Source organism: Ruditapes philippinarum, unplaced genomic scaffold (genome assembly GCF_026571515.1).
Source record: "Ruditapes philippinarum isolate M1 unplaced genomic scaffold, ASM2657151v2 ctg5421_1_1_1_1, whole genome shotgun sequence".
NCBI lineage: Eukaryota > Metazoa > Mollusca > Bivalvia > Venerida > Veneridae > Ruditapes > Ruditapes philippinarum.
In genome coordinates this window covers 92,171-115,420 of record NW_026859801.1, presented here as the reverse complement: position 1 = coordinate 115,420, position 23,250 = coordinate 92,171, and the positions used below count along the sequence as shown (strand labels likewise).

General features: G+C 32.9%; 1 protein-coding gene across 1 annotated transcript in view; it reads left to right on the top strand.

The window, feature by feature from the left end:
• The window catches only part of LOC132757958 (uncharacterized), a 67,461-nt gene extending 44,637 nt beyond the window's left edge, over positions 1-22,824 (top strand). The window contains exons 4-9 of the mRNA XM_060749455.1: positions 18,824-18,921; positions 19,813-19,884; positions 20,066-20,156; positions 20,841-20,941; positions 21,291-21,359; positions 22,529-22,824. Coding sequence (XP_060605438.1) covers positions 18,824-18,921; positions 19,813-19,884; positions 20,066-20,156; positions 20,841-20,941; positions 21,291-21,359; positions 22,529-22,666 — 569 coding nt within the window. The 3' untranslated portion in view covers positions 22,667-22,824. The remainder of the gene's footprint in view (positions 1-18,823; positions 18,922-19,812; positions 19,885-20,065; positions 20,157-20,840; positions 20,942-21,290; positions 21,360-22,528) is intronic.
• The last annotated feature ends 426 nt before the right edge of the window (positions 22,825-23,250 follow it).

Genomic DNA, 23,250 nt, shown 5'->3' with positions numbered 1-23,250 from the left:
AAGCCTGCATTTCGGTCATGTATAGGTTGTCACTTATATGTTAATGCATGCTTTTGAATATTATCTGTACCTTCTTTTATCTCCGAAAATACAGTTCTGTATACCCTGTGTAAAACTAAAAATGCAATTCCGTATATCCCAAGTATATATTGAAAATACGAATTCCCGTATATTCCCTGTATAACTGTAGAAAATACCAATTCCGTATATCTTTCTGTATATGTTAGAAAATACGATTCCGTATATTTCGCCTTTATATGTAGAAAATACGATTCCGTATATCTTTTGTATATGCAGAAATATACGATTCCGTATATCATCTGTATATGTGGAAAATACGATTCCGTAATATCCTCTGTATATGTAGAAATATAAAGGTTCCGTATATCCTCTGTATAACGTAGAAAATACGAGTCCGTATACTCCTCTGTATATGTAGAAAATACGATCCGTTATATCCCTGGATATTTTATTGTATAATTAGGAAATAACAACCTTGATAAATTCCGCTACGGGATTTTATTCTACGTTATATCTTCAAAAGTACGAACAAATATACGTACATGTATATGGGGCAAATAACGGAATTCCGTATATGCCTGATGCATATACGGAACTTCCCGTATACCCGGTGTTCTATATACTGGACTCGTATAATAGCTTGTCCGTTATTTCGACAAAAATACATCCCGTACACGCACCGTATTAATGTCAAAAAATACTGGACCTCTGAGTATATTCCGTCGAGATATCAGTATATTTTTCGCAGTGTACATAGATTTTATCAAAGCTTCTGGCAGTTTTTCAGCATCAAAAATTATGGGACGCTTTTTTCTAGAAATAAGATCAATTGAAAATTTTTTAATGATAATAAAATCTATGTATGCAAAACTTAAATCATGTGTTAAAGTTGATGACAAACTTACAAGCTTCTTCTCATGTAATAATGGAACAAGGCAGGCTGTGCTGTGTCCGATAATATTTTCACTTTTCATTAATGATCTAGTTACTTTTTCTGCATGACAAATGTAACAGAGGTATTTTCGTATCCAATGACATTGAAGAGTTAATTGCTCTTATGTTTGCTGATGATGAGTCTAGCTTTTTTGACACCGTTGTTAATCTACAGCAGCAAATCAAATTATATTGAAGATTATTGTAAATCTGTTAAGATGAAGATAAACTTAAGTAAAACGAAAATCATTATTTTTTAGAAATAGCGGGTGTTTTGAAACAAACTAAAGAATGGTTGTTTAATAATGAACCTATTGAAGTTGTTCCATTTTACAAATATTTAGGTGTATTTTTCACATCCAAAGTTAGTGTGATCTAAAACACAAGAGATGCTTGCACTACAAGGAATTAAGAGCTTCTGCTTGTATATTCAATTTTCAAAGACAATTTGGTTACATTGATCCTATTGATATGTTCAAAATTTGTGATTCAATTGTAAAACCTATATTGTGTTATGCCTCAGAAAATCTTGGGTTATAATTATGTTGGTAAGATTGAATCTGTACAAGTTAAAATACAACAAACTATTTTGCTCTCGGTGAAAATGGAAAATGCGGAAATCACAATACTTATAATTATATGCCTAATTAATTGGAAAAATCAAAGACTATATTCTTGAATTGGTCAAATCCCGGGACCCCTTTATGTTTTAATACGATCCCAGCTTTTCGAAAACTATATTCTTGAACTTGCCAATTCCTGGGATCTCTATATATTTTTAATACGATCCCTGCTTTTTTGAAAACTATATTCTTGAACTGGTCAATTCCCGGGATTCTTATATGTTTTAATACGATCCCGGCTTATCTGAAAACATCTTCTGAGACAGGTCAATTTCCGGGATCCCTATATTTTTTAAATACGATCCCGGCCTTTCTCGCTGAATTGATTGACAATCTGTGTTTACTTTAGGACTTGTGTCTTTTCGTATAAAGAGACATCTTTATGAATTCTACCTATCTAACATTTTTGGGTCAAGGTCAACAGGCCATAAATTAAATGTGAATAGACATAGGGACTTCATTCTATCTGTTTACATGCATCTTCATATATAGTCATATTCCTATTTGTTAAACTGAGAGAACAGGCTTCCATAACTTTATCAGGTCTAGTATATTGCCAGGTTAGTGCATGATGCACAAATTGGTACATAATACAAAAATTGATGTATTTAATCATACACCGATCGGTGAATAAAAATTTTGATAAATGCGTTTCTGTAAATAATTTATCGTTTATTAATGATCATGTTTTGGCATCTGAACATAACATTTGTTATAGTCGGTTTTATTGACACAACTTTATATGTCACTTTTCTTTTGATGTTCGCTGAAGTCTCTTCAGCTAACTGAACTGTCATTTTTACATTTAAACACACCCCTATAAATAAATTACGAAGCAAGTCGCTACTAGCTTTTTTAAAAGCTAACCTTGTTTGATGTTAAAACGACTACACGAATCTGGACGGAAAACATGGGCTGGCAACATTAAAGATATGCCATTTCAATTTGGTTTTGGATACGTACGGATCTCCCATGATATCGGTGATGACTTAAATTTCATTAATATGTTTTAGCAACACTTATTTGATTGTTATTCACAAAACTGGCATAATGCAGTTGATTCTTCTCAAATAGCATTTCATTACAAAGACGTTACTTAATATTGAACGATAATTAAGTTTAGATTTAGCATATAAGTAGAGAAGAGCTTCTGTTCATGTCATAATCTTATGATAGAGATTGAAATAGATAGAGATTTAAGATATTGCTTTCATTGCCTAAAGACAACTATGTATGTTATTGCGGATGAATATCATTTTTTCTTTGAATGTTCACTATATAACGATATCAGAGCTGTCTATTTAAAAGATACAAGGTTACATCAATATTCCCACCATTTATTTTATTCTCTCATGTCATCAACAATAACAAATGAAGTAATATCTATTGCTGAATATATATATTATCCAATGAATGTAAGAAAGAAAGAGCTAAATACTGTATAATTATTTACAAATTCAATTCATTACCCCTAGTTACAGATGTATTTGCAATTTATCACTCTACTGTTTGATTGTATTGTTGTACTTTGTAATTTTGGCCTGAGGCCTATATTACTAGAAATAAACTGAAAGTGAAACTGAAATTCACGATTTCAACTTCATGAATTCACGTTTTCAACATCACGAATATACGATGTCATCTTTAGAATTCACCATTCAAACTTAAACGTAAATGCCACGTGACCGTGACATCATTTGTCGCCATATTGGATAGCTTAGAAGTTGCATGAAAAAAATGGTTAGTGCTCTTTTACTTATATAAGTTTTAAATATATCATTATTTTCATTATAAATCGGTTAAAATAATAATTTGGAAAATAATTCATATTTGTTGGTTTACAAAGAAAATATATTGAGATCTAGAACACATAAATCTGGCTATTTCCTAAATTAGTCACCGGGGTCTAAACCAGACGTTTTTATTTTAAAATCATCTTTGAAATATACAACAGGGTTCAATCTCTCTGCATCTGTTTGTCAGAATTGCATGTGCGTGTATAATGTATAATGTAGTAAGTAATTGTTTTGTTTCATCTAATTGCAGATGCTGGTGTTATCTTTCATCATTATTTCTATGGCGTTGACTGCATTGGCAATAGGAGAACGTATTTTAAATAAAGAAACGATTATGGATTTGATAGTTCATTATTTCTCGGTGGGATATAAATACAAAGAGATATCAGCTGGTCTTCTGTTGATTAATGGAATAAAAGTTAGTTATCGTCACTTAAAAGTAATCATTTAGAGACTTTTCAAAGGCGAACAATGAAGATATTGTTTTGTACATTTATTGGAGAACTATCTGAGAGTGGTAAATGTATTGGTAATAAAGCAAAGTGGAAAAGACTTAAAACTTAAATATAGCCTGAATATACATCGTTCAACAGTGATAAGATAGATGTGGATAGCAGATCAATATGGCATGGAAAGAAGAAAACTTAAGCGGCTTCTGCAGAGGAAGTATTCGTGTCTGGGTCCAAACCGCGTATGCCACATTGATTGATGCGATAAAAGCCCTTTGGGTTGCACTTCATACCGCCGTTGACGAATACAGTCGTGAAATATGATAAACAAGATCAACAAGGAAAGGCGGCGTTCAATGAACGAAAGTCATGTGAAAGTCTGCGTGATGAAGTTGCAACCAGTAATAATGTTCCACAGGTTATTGCAAAATACTACTTGGACACCATTACCAGCGGGATCGTTCCGACAATAATAAGGAGTGATCTAGGAACTGAAAATGTCGCTATACACAAACTACAAACATGTTTCAGATACGGACATACCGACGACCATGCAACAAAGAGAACTCATGCCACCACTCTGCTGGTTCAAAGTCCGTTACCCCTTGATGGATTTCCATGAAACTTGGACATACCTAAGCATTGTCACAGTCATGCTGGCTCAAGGCAAAGTTCAATTATCAGACAATTAGTTTAGAAATCCTTTTATTTTAAAGATGTTTTAACTTGATTTAAATGTTTACATTAACAAGGCAATTTGCATAACCCATACCATTTCTGTGCAGAATCAAGGTCACCTTTAATGATTTAATTATTTTTGTTTTATAAATTTTACTACCAAATAGGCTGTGTCAAAGAGATCATGTTGGAGTATTCGTCACTCCTGTGGCAGCTCTAGTTTATGAATGGACTGCCTTCATATTTAGACTCAACATCTTTAAAGACAAAACATTTATGAAGATCAAACTAACTTTGACCTGACATCCACATTTTTGTTTGCTATGATTGACAATAGTATATGGTAATTATATATACCTGGACAAAATGGCATTTCAATACAAAATTACAATGCGTCTGTGAGTGTGTGTGTGTGTGCATGCGTGCGTGCGTGTGTGTGCGTGCGTGCGTGGGCGGGTGCGTGTGAAGTTTTTTTTGATAGTTTAAGTTTGACATAATTATATGAATTTTCTAAGTTAGAAAATATCACCAAAAGATGTACCGAATTGGCGATAGCTAAGTTATCCATAAACGAATTTGTCTATAAACATGGACACAACAAACAGTCTTTCAGGATAGACTTTCAAGTTGACTTACAATGACCTTGCGTCATAAATCACCTTTTTATCAAGATGCAGTTATCTTTTGTCTAAAAAATTATAAAATTTGTTTATCAAATTGTAATTTTATGAGTGAAGTTGTTAACATACCATACGGAAAATACATTAGGATTTAGTTCTCCTCAACCATTACAGTAACATGCAAAACTTAATAAGCGTCTTGATGATCATGATCAAACAGGAAATCAGTATAACAAGACGTTATTAACTTCACTTAAATATATTTAGGCGACATTGCAGTCCCTAATAGAAAATACTGGGGAGGAGGGTGGGTAGTTGTATGGTTAGTTAACAACTTCACTCATAAAATTACAATTTGATAAACAAATTTTATAATTTCATTTCGTTCTGTTGTTAACTTACCATACGAAAATACATTAGGATAGATTACAAAGTTTACCTCAAAGCTGGAGGTGGGTGTATTTTCTTCCTAATCTATATCTTGTGTCTAGAAACATCTTTAACATACATTTTCTATCTCTCAGCAACACGCAGAAGATGTTAACATTCCTCTGGAAAATAATGTATCTACATTAAAACACTGGGATTAATTCTTCTCAGATAAAAACGAATAAATGTGGATTCTTTTTTCCAATCTGCTGCTTCCAGAATTGATGATAAACTAGCACCTTTAAATAAGGCACAAGAGGTACCTATTGCCCAAGTAGAATGAGCTGTCACTTTAATTGACGTATTGTATGCCATCTGAATAGTTTGAACGATCCATTTTGCTAAAGTCTGTTTAGAAACTTGTGTGGTTTCACATAAGAAATGAATAGACTAGTTTCATCTTGAAGTTTAGATTCAGTTTTCTTCAAGTAAATAGCTATAGGTCTCTTTGGATCTAACTTTTTGTCACATTTGAAAGCTGGAACCCAAATATTTCTTCCCATATGTGGCCTGTCCTGCTTAGACAAACCTTGCCTTAAAAACATAATTCCCTCACTATGTACAGTCACATTACCCTCTCCTAATCTTAACGACTGGAGGTCCGAGCATCGTTTGAACGTTGTAGTAGCTGTAAGATAAACAGTTTTGAAGGTTAGACATTTCAATGAAGTTTTATGTAAAGGTTCAAAAGGACTAAGTTTCAGCATTTTGAGGACTTTTCCTAAATCCCATTCAGGTGCCAATTTAGAAACAGGCGGTCTTAAATTAAAAACCCCTTTGAGTAATCTAATAATATATGGATGCTGTCTGATCAGAATATTATCAACAGGAGGTAGTACAGCCGAGAGCATTGAGCGATAACCAGCAAATGTTCTGTATTGCAAGCCTTTATGAAATAAGAAAGTTAAGAATTCGGCACAATCATTTAAAGATGCAGTAAAGGGATCTTTATTCCTTGTACTACACCAGCTACTGAATTTACATCCATAGTCTTTTTGAGCTCCAATTCTCTATGAGGCTGTGAGTAATTTTCTAACTCCCTTAGAAAAGCCTTTTGGTTTGAAATTTCTGTTGAGAGCAACCAAGCTGTTAGTTTGAAAATTTCTGGAGATGGATGATATATCTTTGTTTTTGGTGAACCAACATTTCCCTGAGAACCGGAAGACGAACCGGTGGTGCAATCAGATACTGAAGTAGAGTTGTGTACCAGTGACGACGTGGCCACTGAGGTGCTATTAAAATTATTTGACAATTGAACTGAGACATGTGTTGTAGAACTTTTGGAATTAGGCAAATGGGAGGAAACACATATGCTATCATTCTCTCCCATGACACTGAGCATCTATTGCTAATGCTTGACTGTTTTGATACAATGAGCAAAATATTGGGACTTAGTGGTTGTGAACTGAGGCAAACAAGTCCATCATCGGTGTACTCCAACGTTTGAACAGCATTTGAACTATTTGATTGTTCAATGTCCATTCCGATGGACGAATTTTGACCCTCGACAAATGATCTGCCAACAAATTCATTTTGCCCGCAACATAAGCTGCTTGTGAAGTTGTGTTTTATTGCCAGATTCCACAAGTCACATGTTAGATAACAAAGACTTGTCATGTCTTTGGAAACTGGTTTCCAATGAGCAAGTAGATGCAACTGAATAGGACGCATATGTAAACGGGCAAAAGGTATTATTTCTATGCATGAGGCCATTAGATCTAACACATGCAGAAACTGGAAGGCACTGTTTTTGCCTTGAATTAATAACCTGATAGCTTCCTCCAATTTTGTGATTCTTTCTAGAGTCGGGTACACTAAACCTAACTTTAGATTGAAAACACTGCCAAGGTAAATGATTACTTGTTTTGGAACTAGAGAAGATTTCTCTACATTTATGATGAAACCTAACTGGAGGAGCAAACTGACTGTCGTCTTTTGATCTGACAGCAGTGCTATCTTTTGAGATTTCACTACTAGCCAATCGTCTAGATACGAGGCTAGGTGGACATTTAAAATTCGTAAATATGCTGCAACTACTGATATTACTTTTGTGAATGATCGTGGAGCCTGACTTGGACCGAAACATAATGCTGTGAATTGGTAACATTGATTGTTTATGCAAAAACGAGGGTACCTTTGTAATTCTTGTGAATTGGAATGTGCATATAAGGATCCTTTAGATCTAAAGTGAAACTGAATTGGTCTTTCTTGACTAAATTTAGAACTTTCGACAGTGTGTCCATTTTGAAATGGTGTTTCACCTTGGATCTGTTTAGCGGCTTTAAATTGATTACTGGTCTAATTCTTTTTTGGGGCAAGGAAAAACTTGCTGTAGAAACCGTCCATTAGTTCCTGCAATGGAACTTTTTCTATAGCCCTTTTTTTAAAAGATTTTCCACCTCCAAGTAAATAAGTTTCATCTGATCTGGAGGTGCCTTTGTAATTCCTATACCTGTAAAATTTGGAATTTGAGTAAATTCCAGTTTGAGGCCATTTCTGATGGTTGACAACACCCATTTGTCGTCTGTTATCATTTCCCACTGATTTATGAAATATTTTAGCCTGCCGCCAACAGGTAAATGGGGAAACATCATCATTACTTTCTCGTCATGCTTTATTTGAAAATGATTTTCTATTACGAAAGGAACTCACCTTTGATTTCTGCACTGGCTTGTTATAGCCCAAACGTGGGATTTTGAAACCCCCACTTGAATATGAAGAATAGTTACGAGGTCCACTGGATGACTTCTCTTCATATTTTGGTTTCTTAGAACTCCTTTCTTTGTTGGGAGTGAACTTCCTCTTATACAAACAGAAGGTGATTTAGCCTGTCTAAAAATACTATCTGGTAATACCTCAGCAATCTACTTGTTTCGCTCCTGTTTGGCTTTCAACTTCTTATCAAAAGTAGACCCAAACACCCCTTCCGCTGTGAGAGGTAGAGTGCTAATTGTCGAAGAATAATCTTTCAAATCATTCAAGCCTGTATCATGAAGAGCAGCATTTCTTCGCAAAAGATGATTAAAGGCGCCAGTTCTAGCCACCTGATCAAGAGTTTTAGTTGAAATAGCTAAAACATCTCTTGTCATTTGAACAGCCAAATCCAAGTTACAATATTTCTGTTGTAAACATTTTAACAGGGAACACAAAATCTGCTGTAAATAACAAAACATAATCATACACATGCGTGAAGCCATCTATCCATGAAATGCCAATCGTTCCATTGACCGCATAGATTTACTAAACAAAGAAGGAGCATGGCCAAAAGCTGCATTGTGTCCATATTTTTTGATCAACAATGATTCAACCGTATCATCTAATTTAGGTACTTGAAAAAAACTTTCGAAACTTTCATGTACTGGAAAATCATACCTGTAACTGTCTTTAAAACTTGTTAATTTATCAGGGTTTTCACTTCTGTAAGATTGAGATAGAATGTTCACTTGAGAGTCATCTAAAAGTCCTACATCAGGTTTTAACTTTCTAGTTTGTTCATCTTCACCAAACATATTCAAAAATGATTTATTTCTTTCCTCTTCAGTCAAAGTCACATACTTACTGAAACGGCTGTTACGATTGCTAGAACCTGGATCAACTTGCTCTCCCAAGAAAGCCACTGAATGTCTGTCTATCAGGCGCAATCTGTGAATGTACACCCCTATCAGGTGCAATACCATAATCTCTTTCTAAGCTGTTATCTAGGGATAGAAGTGGTCTGCGAGCAGCACTAATTGCCTCGTCTGTGACCTGTGTACGTAAAGACTGGGAACTTTTCTGAGCAATACAAGTGTCCTCGTTCCCTTCCTGAGACATATTATTAGACAACAAATTTGTCAACATGTCTAACTTAGAGTCAAAAGAAGAAAAACGCTCCTCAAACTTGTCATTCAATTTCTTCTCTAAGAAAACCAATAAATTTTCATAGTCTTTAGACTTAGCAGATGACTTACCCCTCGACGATGTTTTCTTTTTCGTACTATTTTTAGACGAAATTTCCGAATCAGTTTCAGATAATTTCTCCTTTTCCTGAACTAACACGGCTTCTGCCATATTATACTTATAAAATAAAACAAATAATTCCTCAAAACAGTTCACTAAAATGAAAAGGAAAGAGACCACAAAACACGTGTCCGACTGCAATGGCGCAGAAAATTTAACTGAAGTTAAAAGCGTCTTGTGATACTGATTTCCTGTTTGATCATGATCATCTAGACGCTTATTAAGTTTTGCGTGTTACTGTAATGGTTGAGTATTTTCCGTATGGTAAGTTAACAACAGAACGAAATGAAATTTGATGTCTTTTTATTCAATTTTGAGTCAGAAAAATTATTGTTTTCTTTGTTATCTGCCCTTTTGTTTTTACAAAAAATCATGTTTAGCCGATTATTATACTATTTTAGCAAGGCAATTAATGGTAATTATTCACGAATGAAACACCATGAAATATAGGTTTAGATAAATTTCCAGAAAACTCCAATATCAAATAGTTGAAAGTGGTGGATGAGAGTATGAATCACCTTCAGTGGCAGTTTTGAATTATGATTTATATTAATTATGTCACATGAATGATTAAATACGAAAGAAATTATACTTTATTATAGACGCATGTACAAACGTGCATCTTATTGAACAAGATACTTATCTTTTAACAATTCCTGACCACTTACAAAATCAGAATTTAGAAAGGGATAAAGACACTGTATATTATACTCCTAATAGAGATAGGGTGTACATATTGGTCAGATTGTCCATTCATCTGCTCCGAGACAAAGGTGAAAGAACTTAATTTTAACTAAAAAAGAAATAAATATCACTCAGAGGAATTTCATGAGAAACTGAGAACCATAACTCTGTTCTTTTTAATTGTTCCCCCTTTGTAATAATTGTGCTAGAAATGTTTTTCTTTTTTCAATTTTGTTCCAAGATTTTATTTATTGTTGATGTAAATCAAACATTGTACATACGAGGGTTGTTCGGGAAGTTCTGGGAATTTTGTCATATCTCCTTTATTTTTTGTTTCTAAGACGTAATATTTTGCACATACTAAGATTAGCATATCACGGAACTATTCCTAAAAATAAATAGAATCAGACAATAATAGCCGGAAATAGCAGTAACCATAGCAACACTATAACGCCGCACCGGAGCAGTCCGACTCTAAAGAAAGGTATAACGCGCTACACTAATAATATTTCGTAATTTTGATAACGTAAAAAATGCGCGAAAACGCTGGTCAGCAGCGGAATGTCATGACGTCATTTCCTGAAAATATCATAACGTTATTTAAATTTTCAACGGATCAACATTGTTTTAAAGTTGTTGCCCAGAGCCATTGAGTAAACAACATGACGTCGATAGGTGACGTTGAATTGCGAAGCATCGTGAAATTTTGTGTTGCGCTGGAAAAATCTTCCACAGAAACAATGAAAATGATCAATTCTACAGGAAAATACGAGAAATGCAGCCCGGCTACAGTGTATAGATGGCATGCTCGTTTTAAAGAAGATACAGCCCGTACCTCGCTCCGATGGACTTCTGTGTGTTCCCGGAGCTCAAATCACAGGTGCGTGGAAAACGCATTGACTCAGCTGACGGTCTTGTTAAGCATACGCAAGCTATAGTCTCGTCCTTTACCGATAGCTGGAACGTGGGAACATACAATAAGTGGATCAGCCGACACAGGAAATGCATCGAAATTGCAGGTGATTACGTTGAAAAGGTGCGACGATCGATCGACTTTAACGTCGCATAACGTTGCAAATGACGTCGGCGTGCTCCGGGTGTTTGTTATATGGTTATTTACTATTTTTATTATGTTTTAGTTTCTGTGTGTATGATGATGATATTTTCAGATACTGTACAGTATATTTTGAAAAAAATGCGTATATATTTATATTTACGCTAACCCGACTACAACGTGTGCTATAAAACAATTCTCAGAACTTCCCAAACAACCCTCGTATACCTCGGTGATTGTCCTGTATTATGCCTCTCAGACTATTGGCATTTATATTTTCCCTTGTCCGTCCAGCTGTTTGCCCGTCCGTCCAAAAATGTTGTGTCGCCTGTTTCTGAAGTACTGAAGCTAAAGTTAAAAAACTTTACAGGAATGTTGATCAGCGTGTGGTGTTGTGACTCCAGCGTTTTAAATGTGGATTAATTTAGAATTGTTAGAGTAATGGCCCCTTACTTAGTCAAAATTTGCAAATTTCAACTTGTGTCGCCTTTCTCTATAAAACTGCTGGAGTTAGAGTAAAAAAAACTTCACATGAATGTTGATAAGCATGTTAAGCAAAGAAATTTAGAGTGTAGATTTATATTGAAATGTTAGAGATATAGTCCTTAAATTATGTCATTTTTTTTCAATTTTTTAATTGTGTCACATGAAACTCAAAAGGTCCTCGAGCTCATCAAAATGTTTACAGGAATGTTGATAAGCATGTGCATCTCGGTAATACATCAAATTTTTATCAACCATTCCGTATTTTTATCTTTACCTTCGCTCTTTAATTACAAGTTACATTTTCTGAAATCATTATTTTATCTAATAATTCCTTTTTAACACACTTGCATCTTTGATTAACTTTTTATCTTTTTTGGTTCATTATGATTTTTATCCTCTCTTTTAGCTCATGTATGTACAACTGAACTATTGAAGTGTTGGGTTTATCTTTTTATAACAAAATAATAGAGAGATACAAATTACGCACTTGAGAAATGTAGTTTCTAGGCACATACCTGTATCTAGTAGCATTGGATGAGTGTGTCATCTGTGTTTTATAGACACATTTCTAGTTTTGTCTTATTTTTGATGGGTCATTTTGATCATGGTGGCCGGTAGTTATAGTGGATTATAGTGGATTATAGTGGATGTCCTGTTTGTGTCAGTTATATATCATCTATTGAAATGCTATTTTTTTCTGAACGTCTTCTGTCGCCCTTTTGACTTAAACCTTTTAAGAATCAAAATGTAAAATATTTCGCGATGATAAACATTAAAGATATACTATGCTCATCTTTGAGTAAAATATTTTAATCAAAGAAATTTATTTAAACATAGAAATTCATAAGGAATAAACTATGCATTGGAAGTCACGTTCTCTTTTATAGGACAAACAAAGTTTGCTTTTTCTAAAAAAACAAGCCAGTTTTTTAACGACACTATATATTCATATTGTGACAACCTATAGAGTGCAGAGTTTTAAACATGACATTTCAACATTTATTCATATTTACAAAGAGACTGTGTAGCAATTATCAATATTTTCTGATATCAAATTTTAGCATAGTATATCTTTAATTCTCGCATATTTTTTTGTTTACAGCACCAGTTATTACAATAAATGTTCTTTTTAAAGAAAATGTATTATGTAGCTACTTATCAATGAACAAGAGCAGTGCACTCGATTATTCTTAGTGCTCGGTAGGAAAACAAGAGTCGTGATAATGTGGAATTTTCTAAGATCAAAAAAGGGCCATAGTTTTTTCAAAATCCATTTTAGTGTAACGGGCCTTGTATATAGCACATAATGGTCCCAAATACGTTTCAATCTTTCGTTTTAGTAGTTTTTGAGATACCAACTGGCACCCAAATACATAACCAAAGTGTGTGTTTAAAGTTATAAAATATGCATGGGAGAAAAAACAAATTCAGTTTCAACGAGGTTATTTAACATATTTTTATACTTGATGTTTTTGTAAGCAGCGATCCGATATTATACTAGATCATACAGGCAGCTGCAACAACCATTATGAAGCATAGTCAAATAGAGTGTTCTTAAAGAAATAGAAAAGAAAATACAAATGTTTTGGCAATCGGCTGAATATTCGAAAAGACAAAAGTAAATACAGACAAAGCTTTTATTTACCATTCAAATGACCTACTCTATCTTACAGATTCCATTCGTTTTGACACAAACACGTAGATCACGCGTAACAACACGTTCTTATCAATCATTATTAATATAATAACAGTGAAATCACAGAAAATATTAAATCATATCATAAGAAATCAATTAGAAAATCATATTCTGATGCCTTTACATACATGTTCTTTTATTCTGTAAAGGTGTATGGTTTGCAAATTTATGAATTCCAGTTGAATTTAGAGTAAAATATATTTCACTGGCTTTGGACAAGTTGTTTTCATCATGGCTAATTAAATTGAACCATTTGTATAATTAAGAGAAATATACAGTTTGGAAACATCCTCTTATGAGCACAAGTACCTTGAATTTATTAGATTTATCTTGACCTTGGAGGTTTTGTTTGTTTGTGTTTGGTTTTACGTCACATCGACACAGTATAGGTCATATCGTGACGTGCCAGCTTTGCTGGTGTAGGAAGACCTCAGGTGCCCTTCCGTGCATTATTTCAGGCACGAACGGGTACCTGAGTAGAACCACCGACGTTCCGTAAGCTAGCTGGAAAGCGTCCTCACATGGAAGAATCTAAAGTCCCTGTCGGGATTCGAACCCACAGAGGTGAGGGGCAAGTGGTTTGAAGTCAACGACCTTAACCACTCGGCCACAGACGCCCCCGACCTTGGAGGTACACAGCACGTCATCTTGATGTGGTAGACATGTGTGCCAAGTTATTTAGAATGTCTTAAATGCATGACATACTAATAGTCCGGACACGAATATGTGAACCTATAATCTCTACTTGCCATAGCGTGGACGTTCAAAATATAAGTGTTACCTAGATCTTCAAAGAAGGGACCTGGTTCTTAGACGAGACACAAAAGTGTTATATAATACTGCTGTCTTTATATACATATGAAACACCTACTGGAAAACTTACCCATTAAAGACGATTCAACTTTAAAGATAAAAAACTATTAAACCAGATCATAATAACGGCTACCATTTTATGCTTTTTACTTAAAAAGACAAAATTGCAAGTCATATAATGATAAGATTAATTATGTAATATGAACCGAAATAAATGAATAATAAAAGAAAAGTTCAATTCAAGCAACAGTAATATACAATTATTCTATAACAGATTTAATATCCACAATGACTCGATCCGTTAATTAGTCGTGCTTTTGCCAACGATAAAACCTCAGTCTGCTGCATTGCCGTCGGTATGTCCTAATCTGGAAAATATTTGTAGTTGGCCTACAGTGACATTTTCAGTTCCTCGATCAATTCTTAGAACAATCCCGCCTAAACTGGTTATGGTGTCCAAGAAGTTTGTCCTGGGGTCTATTATGGATTCGCTTTGTCGCGTCGGTCGGTCTGTCCGTTCGTCCGTTTCCATTATCGTGTCCGCGCTCTAAATCCTATACCAATTGAAGGATTTTCTTCAAACTTGGCTCTGTGCACCTAAACAAGGGGATGTGCAGAACCCATTTTGCCCATGTGTAAGCTAAAGGTCAAGGTAATAATTGAATTTCAAATATCAAACAATTAAATATTTGACAGTATGTCGCGTACGCTCTTTAAGTCCTACACTAATTGAAAGATTTCCTTTTGCCGGCTTAAGTTCAAGGTCACACTTGAAGGTCAAAAATTGACTTAGAAAATGTTCTTAAATTTTAACATGTACTTGAGTATTTCTAAAACTAGAACAGATAATCATTTGAAACTTCAAATATATACGAAGTGTCGCAAGTGAGATATGCAGGTAAAATTTATAACTACAAAAAGTGGGGGGATAACTTTGTATTGTATTTTGACAAAGTTAAGTCCATTTTTATGTCTTTGAATTTATTTACTATAATATTTCTTAAATCAGAACAGATATTTACTTGAAACTTTACATGTATATGAATGGTTACAAGCAAGCTCAGATGACGAAAATTCTACAATTTCAGTGAATTATGACACAAGCAATGCCCTTTTTAGGCTTAGAAAATGTTCTGATATAACCATTAATACTTAAATGTTTCTGAAACTAGAACAGATATTCACTTGAAACTATATAATATATGAAAGGTCACAAGTAAGCTCAGTATGCAAAGTTTTTCCACCCTTAATTACATTTTGACATAATCATGCTATTTTCTTAAATTCACTGCTTTTGTTTGTTTTAGTACATTGGGAAAATGAAAAGTTATTTGTAATTGTTTCGAACATGATTTGACAATATATATTTATACTACTTCCTGTGCAATTTGTGTTTTTTAACCAGAGATAATTTCTTTTTATGCATATATATTTGTGCCATTTAAGTTATTCCCCCCTTAACCACCTTTCCTAGTCGTCGTCTGTCAAGGACATTGGTTGGGGTATGAATCGCATTCAGCGATAGTTCTAGTTATTACTGGTTCCAACTTCAAGCCACCGTATTTTACGACACTATCCGGCTCATGAAAAACAAAAATGTTTTAGTTGAGCGTATCCATCGATGTGCCATATGAAGTTTGGACCCGGACACGAATACTTCCTACGAAAAATCCACATGCGTTTTCTTCCTTTCATGCCATCTTGATCTGCTATCGACAAGAATCTTATCACTGTTGACCGATGTGCATTTAGACCATATTGAAGTTGAAGTCTTTTTCACATTGCTTTATAACCAAACAATTTACCACATTAAGATAGTTATCCAAGTATTGCACGAAAACATTATCTTCATTATTTGATTCTATGGTTCGCACATGTAAATGTAGTCTCTTTATCTCTTTATGATTTTTTTAGCGACGATATTACAAGAGAATTGCAGACTCGGTTTATACACGAGGGATAATGAATAACATCCCTCACGCACCCTAGCACCGGCTTGAGCGGTACTTAATTATCAACACTTTATAGTGCTGGCATCAATGATCCAAACGACTTTTATTTCACGAACAAACAGAAGACTAGCTCATATCTTGTTTTATATATATCCCAAAGAGAAATAATGAACTATCTAATCCATCATCGCTTCTTTATTCACAATACGTTCTCCTGTTGCCAATGTAGGAAATGCCATAGAAATAATGATGAAAGATTACACCAGCGTCTGCAATTGGATGTAACACAAGAATTACTTAAACTATTATATCTTGTACATGAAAAAAGCAATTCTGACAAACAGATGCACAGAGATTAAACCCTGATGTATATTTTAAACAGTATTTTAACTTCTGGTTTAGATACGGTTTCTTATTTAGAATATAGCGGGTTGTATGTGTTCTAGATCTCCATATATGTACTTTTAAAACCAACTTATATGAATAATTTTCCTACAAATACTTTAATCAGATTTATAATGAAAATAATGATAGATAAAACTGTTTAAGTAAAAGAGCACTAAACATTTTTTTCACGCAACTCCATTACCAATTCGATATGGCGACAAATGACATCATGGCCACGTGGCATAAACGTTGAAGTTAACATTGTGAATTCATTATGTTGAAATCATGAATTTGTGAAGTTGAAATCGCGAATTCGTCGTGAATTCATGATGTTGAAATCGTGAAATCATGAAGCTGAAATAGTGAATTTGAAATAATGAATTCACGAAGTTGATTCGTGAAGTTGAAATTGTGAATTCATGAAGTTGAAATCGTGAATTCATGAAGTTGAAATCGCGAATTCATGAAGTGGAATATCGTGAATTCATGAAGTTGAAATCGTGAATTCGTGAATTCCGTATGTTGAAAACGTGAATTCACGAAGTTAAAAATTTGAATTCTTGAAGATGAAGTCGGGAATTCATGAAGTTGAAATGACCCTACTGGCCTTTCGTACTTACATGTACATATTTCGTGGTCTGTTGTAAATGCGGACACAAAGAACTATCATCATAACTATTCATTGTTTTAAATGAGTTATATTACGGACCAATTTTCTTTTAAATATTGGCAAATTGCATATTTAGCATTTAGATTGTTATTTCTATATAGAAAAACAGAGTTAAATGCAACATTTGGTTTATTCTTAAGCATAACGTAATAGAATTTAACTGTAGATGCGCTGTGTAAATAATCTGTGCATTATATCAAATGCTGCGGATTAGCCATTGCTCAAGCCAAAAGGATGACGGTGTGTATGTTGGATATCGACTTCGATTATCGGTCTTTCTGCTTTAGAAAGACATTATTTCATGAAACATTAAATTGTCGACCAGGTCTTTCTTCAGCAGTAATACCTCATACTCGGTCCATATCCGATACAAAGAAGCAAGCAACATGATTGTTATCCATAATCGAACAGTATTTTGATTAGATATTGCTATGCATAGATCCTTGATCTGTCTAATTCTAATCATAAAATTAGTGGATACAATTATTATTTTACCACAGCATATCTGTCAAAGTGTCATTCAAATTGTCTATTGTCATTCACATAAAAGTTCAGTGTAGGGATCTATCAATTGATACGCGATTGAGAACTGTCTTACGGTAATTTACAAGTAGTCAATGTATTCTTTAAAGAGTATATTATATAATCATGATACATTGTACCTTGTTTTATATGTGCCATCGTATTTACTTCTATTGTGGTGTAAGTTTAATTGATCATGTTACATCCTCTTATAGCGGTAGATAAATAAATATTTTTACTTACTGGCCTTTCCTTTATTCAGTTCAGCTATCAAATAGTACACTTAAAGATAGAATAAATAGTATGAGTTATGAGTGGTGTAAGTAAAACTCTGACATGTGCAACAAGTATAAGCAGATCGGCAGCTTCAATAGTATGGTATATTAGTACAGAAGAAAAACAAAGATCAACCTATATATCCTTTACATTCAACCCACAAAACAGCGATCATAATAAACAGGCTAACTGTAAAGCCTTTAACACACAACCTGAGATTCAAGCTGTCATTTCAAATATAGCAACATTTTTCGTTCACAGTAAGAAATCTTCATAAATGAATATATTAATATGACTGTCATTGCAATGTGTGAATTGTTTAAGATAAACTTAAAAATGTTCAGGAAAAATGGTCATGCTGCTTTAAAAATGAATGGCGCGTTGATGAAATCAATGCTTAACTGTAAAAATGATACTAGTACTTAACATAGCAGCATATGTTTCGGTTCATTTTATTTTCACAATATTTATAGGTGTTATACAATAGAGACATTCTATGTTTCAAATTGTTCGAGAGTCGACTTTAAAATTATGAAGAAAAAAAGAAAGAATTTAATTCACTGTCAAATGTTTCATAAGATTGACACACAAAAGAAAAAGTTGTAGAAAATCAGATTGTCCAACCTTCATTACTATGGAACAAATATATTACAATATAAGAAGAAAGTTTAGAATAGGGTAATACTTATTATATTAGGTAATCGATTCAAAACTTGTTTATTGTTTTGTTTGTAGCGAATATTGCGCGTAACAGTGATAAAATATGTTTCTCCTGCAATGACATTATAGATCTGAAATTATGCGACTCTGTTGACCGCTGTCATGGCAACCAGGTAAACAATTTTATTTCAAAATCATATATAAAATAATAATATTAGAAATATATTAAAAATGGATTTTAATGTTTATGGAACAATCCTGATATTTTTATTCGAATTCAAACTTGCCGCTATGGTAAAAGTAAAATTGAACGAAACCAAAGACATTGTATGATTTGCAACAGCGCTGACCTCAAAGATAAATATCATTTTATTTGTATCTGTTCAGCATACAATCATATCCCAAACCTTATATTATTTCTATTATAACAGACCATGTGTTTGAAAATTTATAGAACATATGCAATTGAAATCTATTCTGAAGTATTTAAACTATGGACACACATACGAGAAGCATTTATAATAAGATAAAAGCATTGTTAACAACAATAATTATTCAATTTAAGGCTGCTGTTTCGCGTAACCATGTATATGTTTATATAATTTCTAAACTTATTTACGCGTTGCATATAGTATTCTAATTTAAATATGTGATAATGTAGGGTAAATGTAATGTGAAATATGCCTGTGTTATATTAGTAGCATCTATCATAGTTTATCCCCTAGTATATGTTCATTATCTTAATTTATTTTCAGTAAGTTTAATCATCCATATCCTTTTTTATATTTGTCATATGTTACATGCGTTTATGTTAATTATGCCATGTATAACAAAAATAACTTGTGAACGTTACTTTATAAGGAATCTTGAATCTTTAAAACTGTAGAATCGATAAAATTCAGATATGCACTGCATTTAAATATTTACTATCTACAATGGTTTGTTAGTTTTTTATTTACTTATTTTACTTATTTATTTATTTATTTATTCATTTCTTTATCTAATTATTTTTCTTTGGTCATTAGCACAAAAATATTTCAAAAGGTATATTCTATGAACTTCAGATATGTTTTGTTGAGAAGTATACCTTGGATAATGGTCATACACATTACAGTTCTGGATGTAAAGATATACAGGTTTACACATATAATTTATCTAAATCATTTGCATACAATTATTTTAATTGTCAATGTTGCTATCTAATCAAAAGGATATATGACTACCCTTAAAGTGAAAAAAGAAGATAAATAGGAAAGAAAAACAAAAACCTACATAACAGGCCCATTTCAAATAGAGAATCTTTTTTTTATATTTTAGACATGTATGCAGCATTCCTTTAATGGGACATCTAGTTGTCTGCAATGTTGTGAGACAAGTTTTTGTAATTCACAAGGTTGTGGTGGCACAGGTAAAATGTTTCTAAATATTGTAAAAAAAAACGAGAATATTTTTGATGCACAAAAGTTAACAGTAACCAGAATGCTGAGTTTATCTTTAAATAGCATTATTTATTAATGCATAAGAGTTAATGATCCGGATCGGAAGAAATTATATTGCACGTGCGACCTTTGAAGCATTCAAATCGAATATACTAAAGAACTAGCATGGTGGTCGATAATTAAGAAATAAATGATATTGACAAAATATATGCAATTGATTTTGATTTTTCATTTGTTCTTTGGTATTTTGTTTTTTAGTATTAATTGTCGGACGTATGTTTGACATTCAAGCTAATTAGAGAAATTAAAGTCCTGTATTTGGAGTGTTAAATATACAGCTTAAAGATTTTCCAAACGCAAGATAGATAAAATTTTCGTTTTATTATTACTTTGCATTATTATAACTATGCACACATTTAAATATATTCAATTATTTGTCTGCCAATAAAATAATGCGATACATTTAACATAATATATAATCATAGTTTTTTTATCCGGAGATCTAATTACTATAATAAATTAATAAACAAATGTAACCTTTAAACTTTCTTTATTCTTTTATTGTTCTAAGTTTGGAATGTGGTTTGGCTCTAACTGACTGTTAATTACAATGTAAAACACTTTTTACTTAACAAATAAATTGATTTTTAAAGCGTTCCCACCTCGACAGAAAAGAGGTCCACTTTGTTTAGATTGTGCGCATGTTAGCGAGCCAATAGACTGCGATCAAATAGCATTGTGTTCTTCGAGCGAGGTATTTAGCTTGTATTTAAATCAGCAAATTAAATATTTTATACAAAGTCAATGATAACGTAAACAGTGAAATATATAACCAGGTTTCTTATAATATCTGCTGTTGGGGTTATTTCTTTACAAGCTATAATGATTTAATCATTTGTCCTTACATTCTCATTAGATTTCAAGTTTAATTTCATTTCCGTCTGCAGGCATGTTCCTTATAGAACTTTAAATATATGAAATACACACTTATTTTTTTTAATGTTATACATCGTTACGGTTTTTTTATCCAAGATAGTATGCCTACTTTGAATAAAATGTGAATGAAATAAAAACTGTATGGTTAATTGTCAACTCATTCTTAGTCCTGTAGGATTGAAAAGGTGAAATGGGGAGATTCATTCCAGTACCACTTAGGATGTGAAAGCAAGATAGTAAGTAAGCTTTAATATTTAAAACGCAATATGGAAGAAAATCTTGTTAGACGTCCCGTGCACGTGGCTGTACGTGGCGACTAGTAGATATGCATTCGCCCATTCAGCAACTTGGAACATTTAAGTTTTTCTTTTTTCATTTTGTCTTTGTTTTAACAAACAATTACACTGTTTTCAGAGTCTCCAATAAAAATAGCTTTTCTGGTGTTCAACATGTCACCAAGCATTAAGCAACTGAAATAAACTTAAGTGATAATGTTTATCATTGTCTTTTGATTTTCATCCTTTTTATATACCTAATTAATAACGTGTCAATGAGACAGTCTATATTTTATGACGGAAATCAAATTTTAGACAGGGAACCAGAGATTAGGGTATAATTTATCGCAATTCTTTAAACAACCGTTATGCATTTTTTTCAATCGATTGTTGCCTCCTTATTATTATTTAAGAGTAATTGTAGATAAAGCATCTGCAAAGCACAACAAACACGAATAACTGTAAACTTACTTTTAAAAGTAAAAGTGGATTGATTTAAATAATTTAAATTCAGTGTACAAACATTAAGCCTAAGGTGGAGGGCATTTCTTGACACTAAAGGCTCGGCGGATTTTTGTAATTTTAACGCGATTTATTATTTTGCTTTGAGCAATCCCTTCAATCTTTGTCGAAACAGACAAACAATTATTTATTCAGAGTTTCAGACATGACATTACTTTGTGAATTTTTGCATTAGGTTAAATTTTTCACGAAAATATGCAAGTTATCAAACAACGAGCACATACAAAGAAAACGTGATAATTGCTTAGGATATTCAACTGTAATTACCTGTGTCTGTTCAAATCTTTTGGTGCGGTATTGGATGTGCAGCATAAATATCTAACTTGTTGCTTTCTTATAGACCGCTTCCATTTAAGCGACGTGTAACCACAAGAAATATTTTACAATTTCAGTATAATACAATTTTCTTATACCAATATGTTCGAGAAATGTCTGATCGGTCACCAACATTCTTTTAGGGCCTCAGTATTATTAACGTATAACTATTATTGATATATTTTTTTAATCATTTTGCATAAACGACCAGAAATCTTTTTTATTTATTACGCAAATTGACATGTATCATTTATTCATGAAAAAAAATGTTATCATGTAAAATTTTATTTTAGCACTGCTCATCTAAAAGTAGACAACTAGTCCATGAGACAAGAGCTGTACCAGTTTGTCGAGCTTGTTGCGACGGTGACTTTTGCAACCGAAATTGCACAAACAATCTACCAGTTAACCAACAAACAATAATTGGATAGGCAACGAAACAAAGTTAATTTGCAAATTAGCAAAAGAAATTGTCTTTGGCCATTTAAAAAATGATATTTTCAGTATGGCTAAAACAAGCAATACCATTGACAAACATATAGTACAAAAATATGTAAGTTAATATTTTATTAAACAGCTATAATTTCAATAGTTATTTGCTTATTTTGTGAGCAGGTGAATGACTTTCTCAATCAATCATTGATGATGAGTTTTTTAACATGTCTCATAACAAAACACAGATTTAGAGTTCCTATAGTAATCTAGTTTTGATGTATTATTCAAAGAGGGATTTAATTCTTGAATGAACGGGTCTCTTCAAGTTCTTTTTTATCAAAACAAATTCATTGATTGCGGTACAATAAATCTGAGAAAACAAGGTTGTTTATGACTGAATGTACTCGATTTACCCAACCTTAACAGCATTTACATTTACACATCGATCCATATAGATGTTATAGATTGGTGAAGGCAAATTTGAAACAGACTGCTAACTGATGTCAAAATACTTTTACACTAAAAAATACAGGTATGTATTCAACTTAAAGTTCAATGATTGATGTAAATGAGAGAAGCC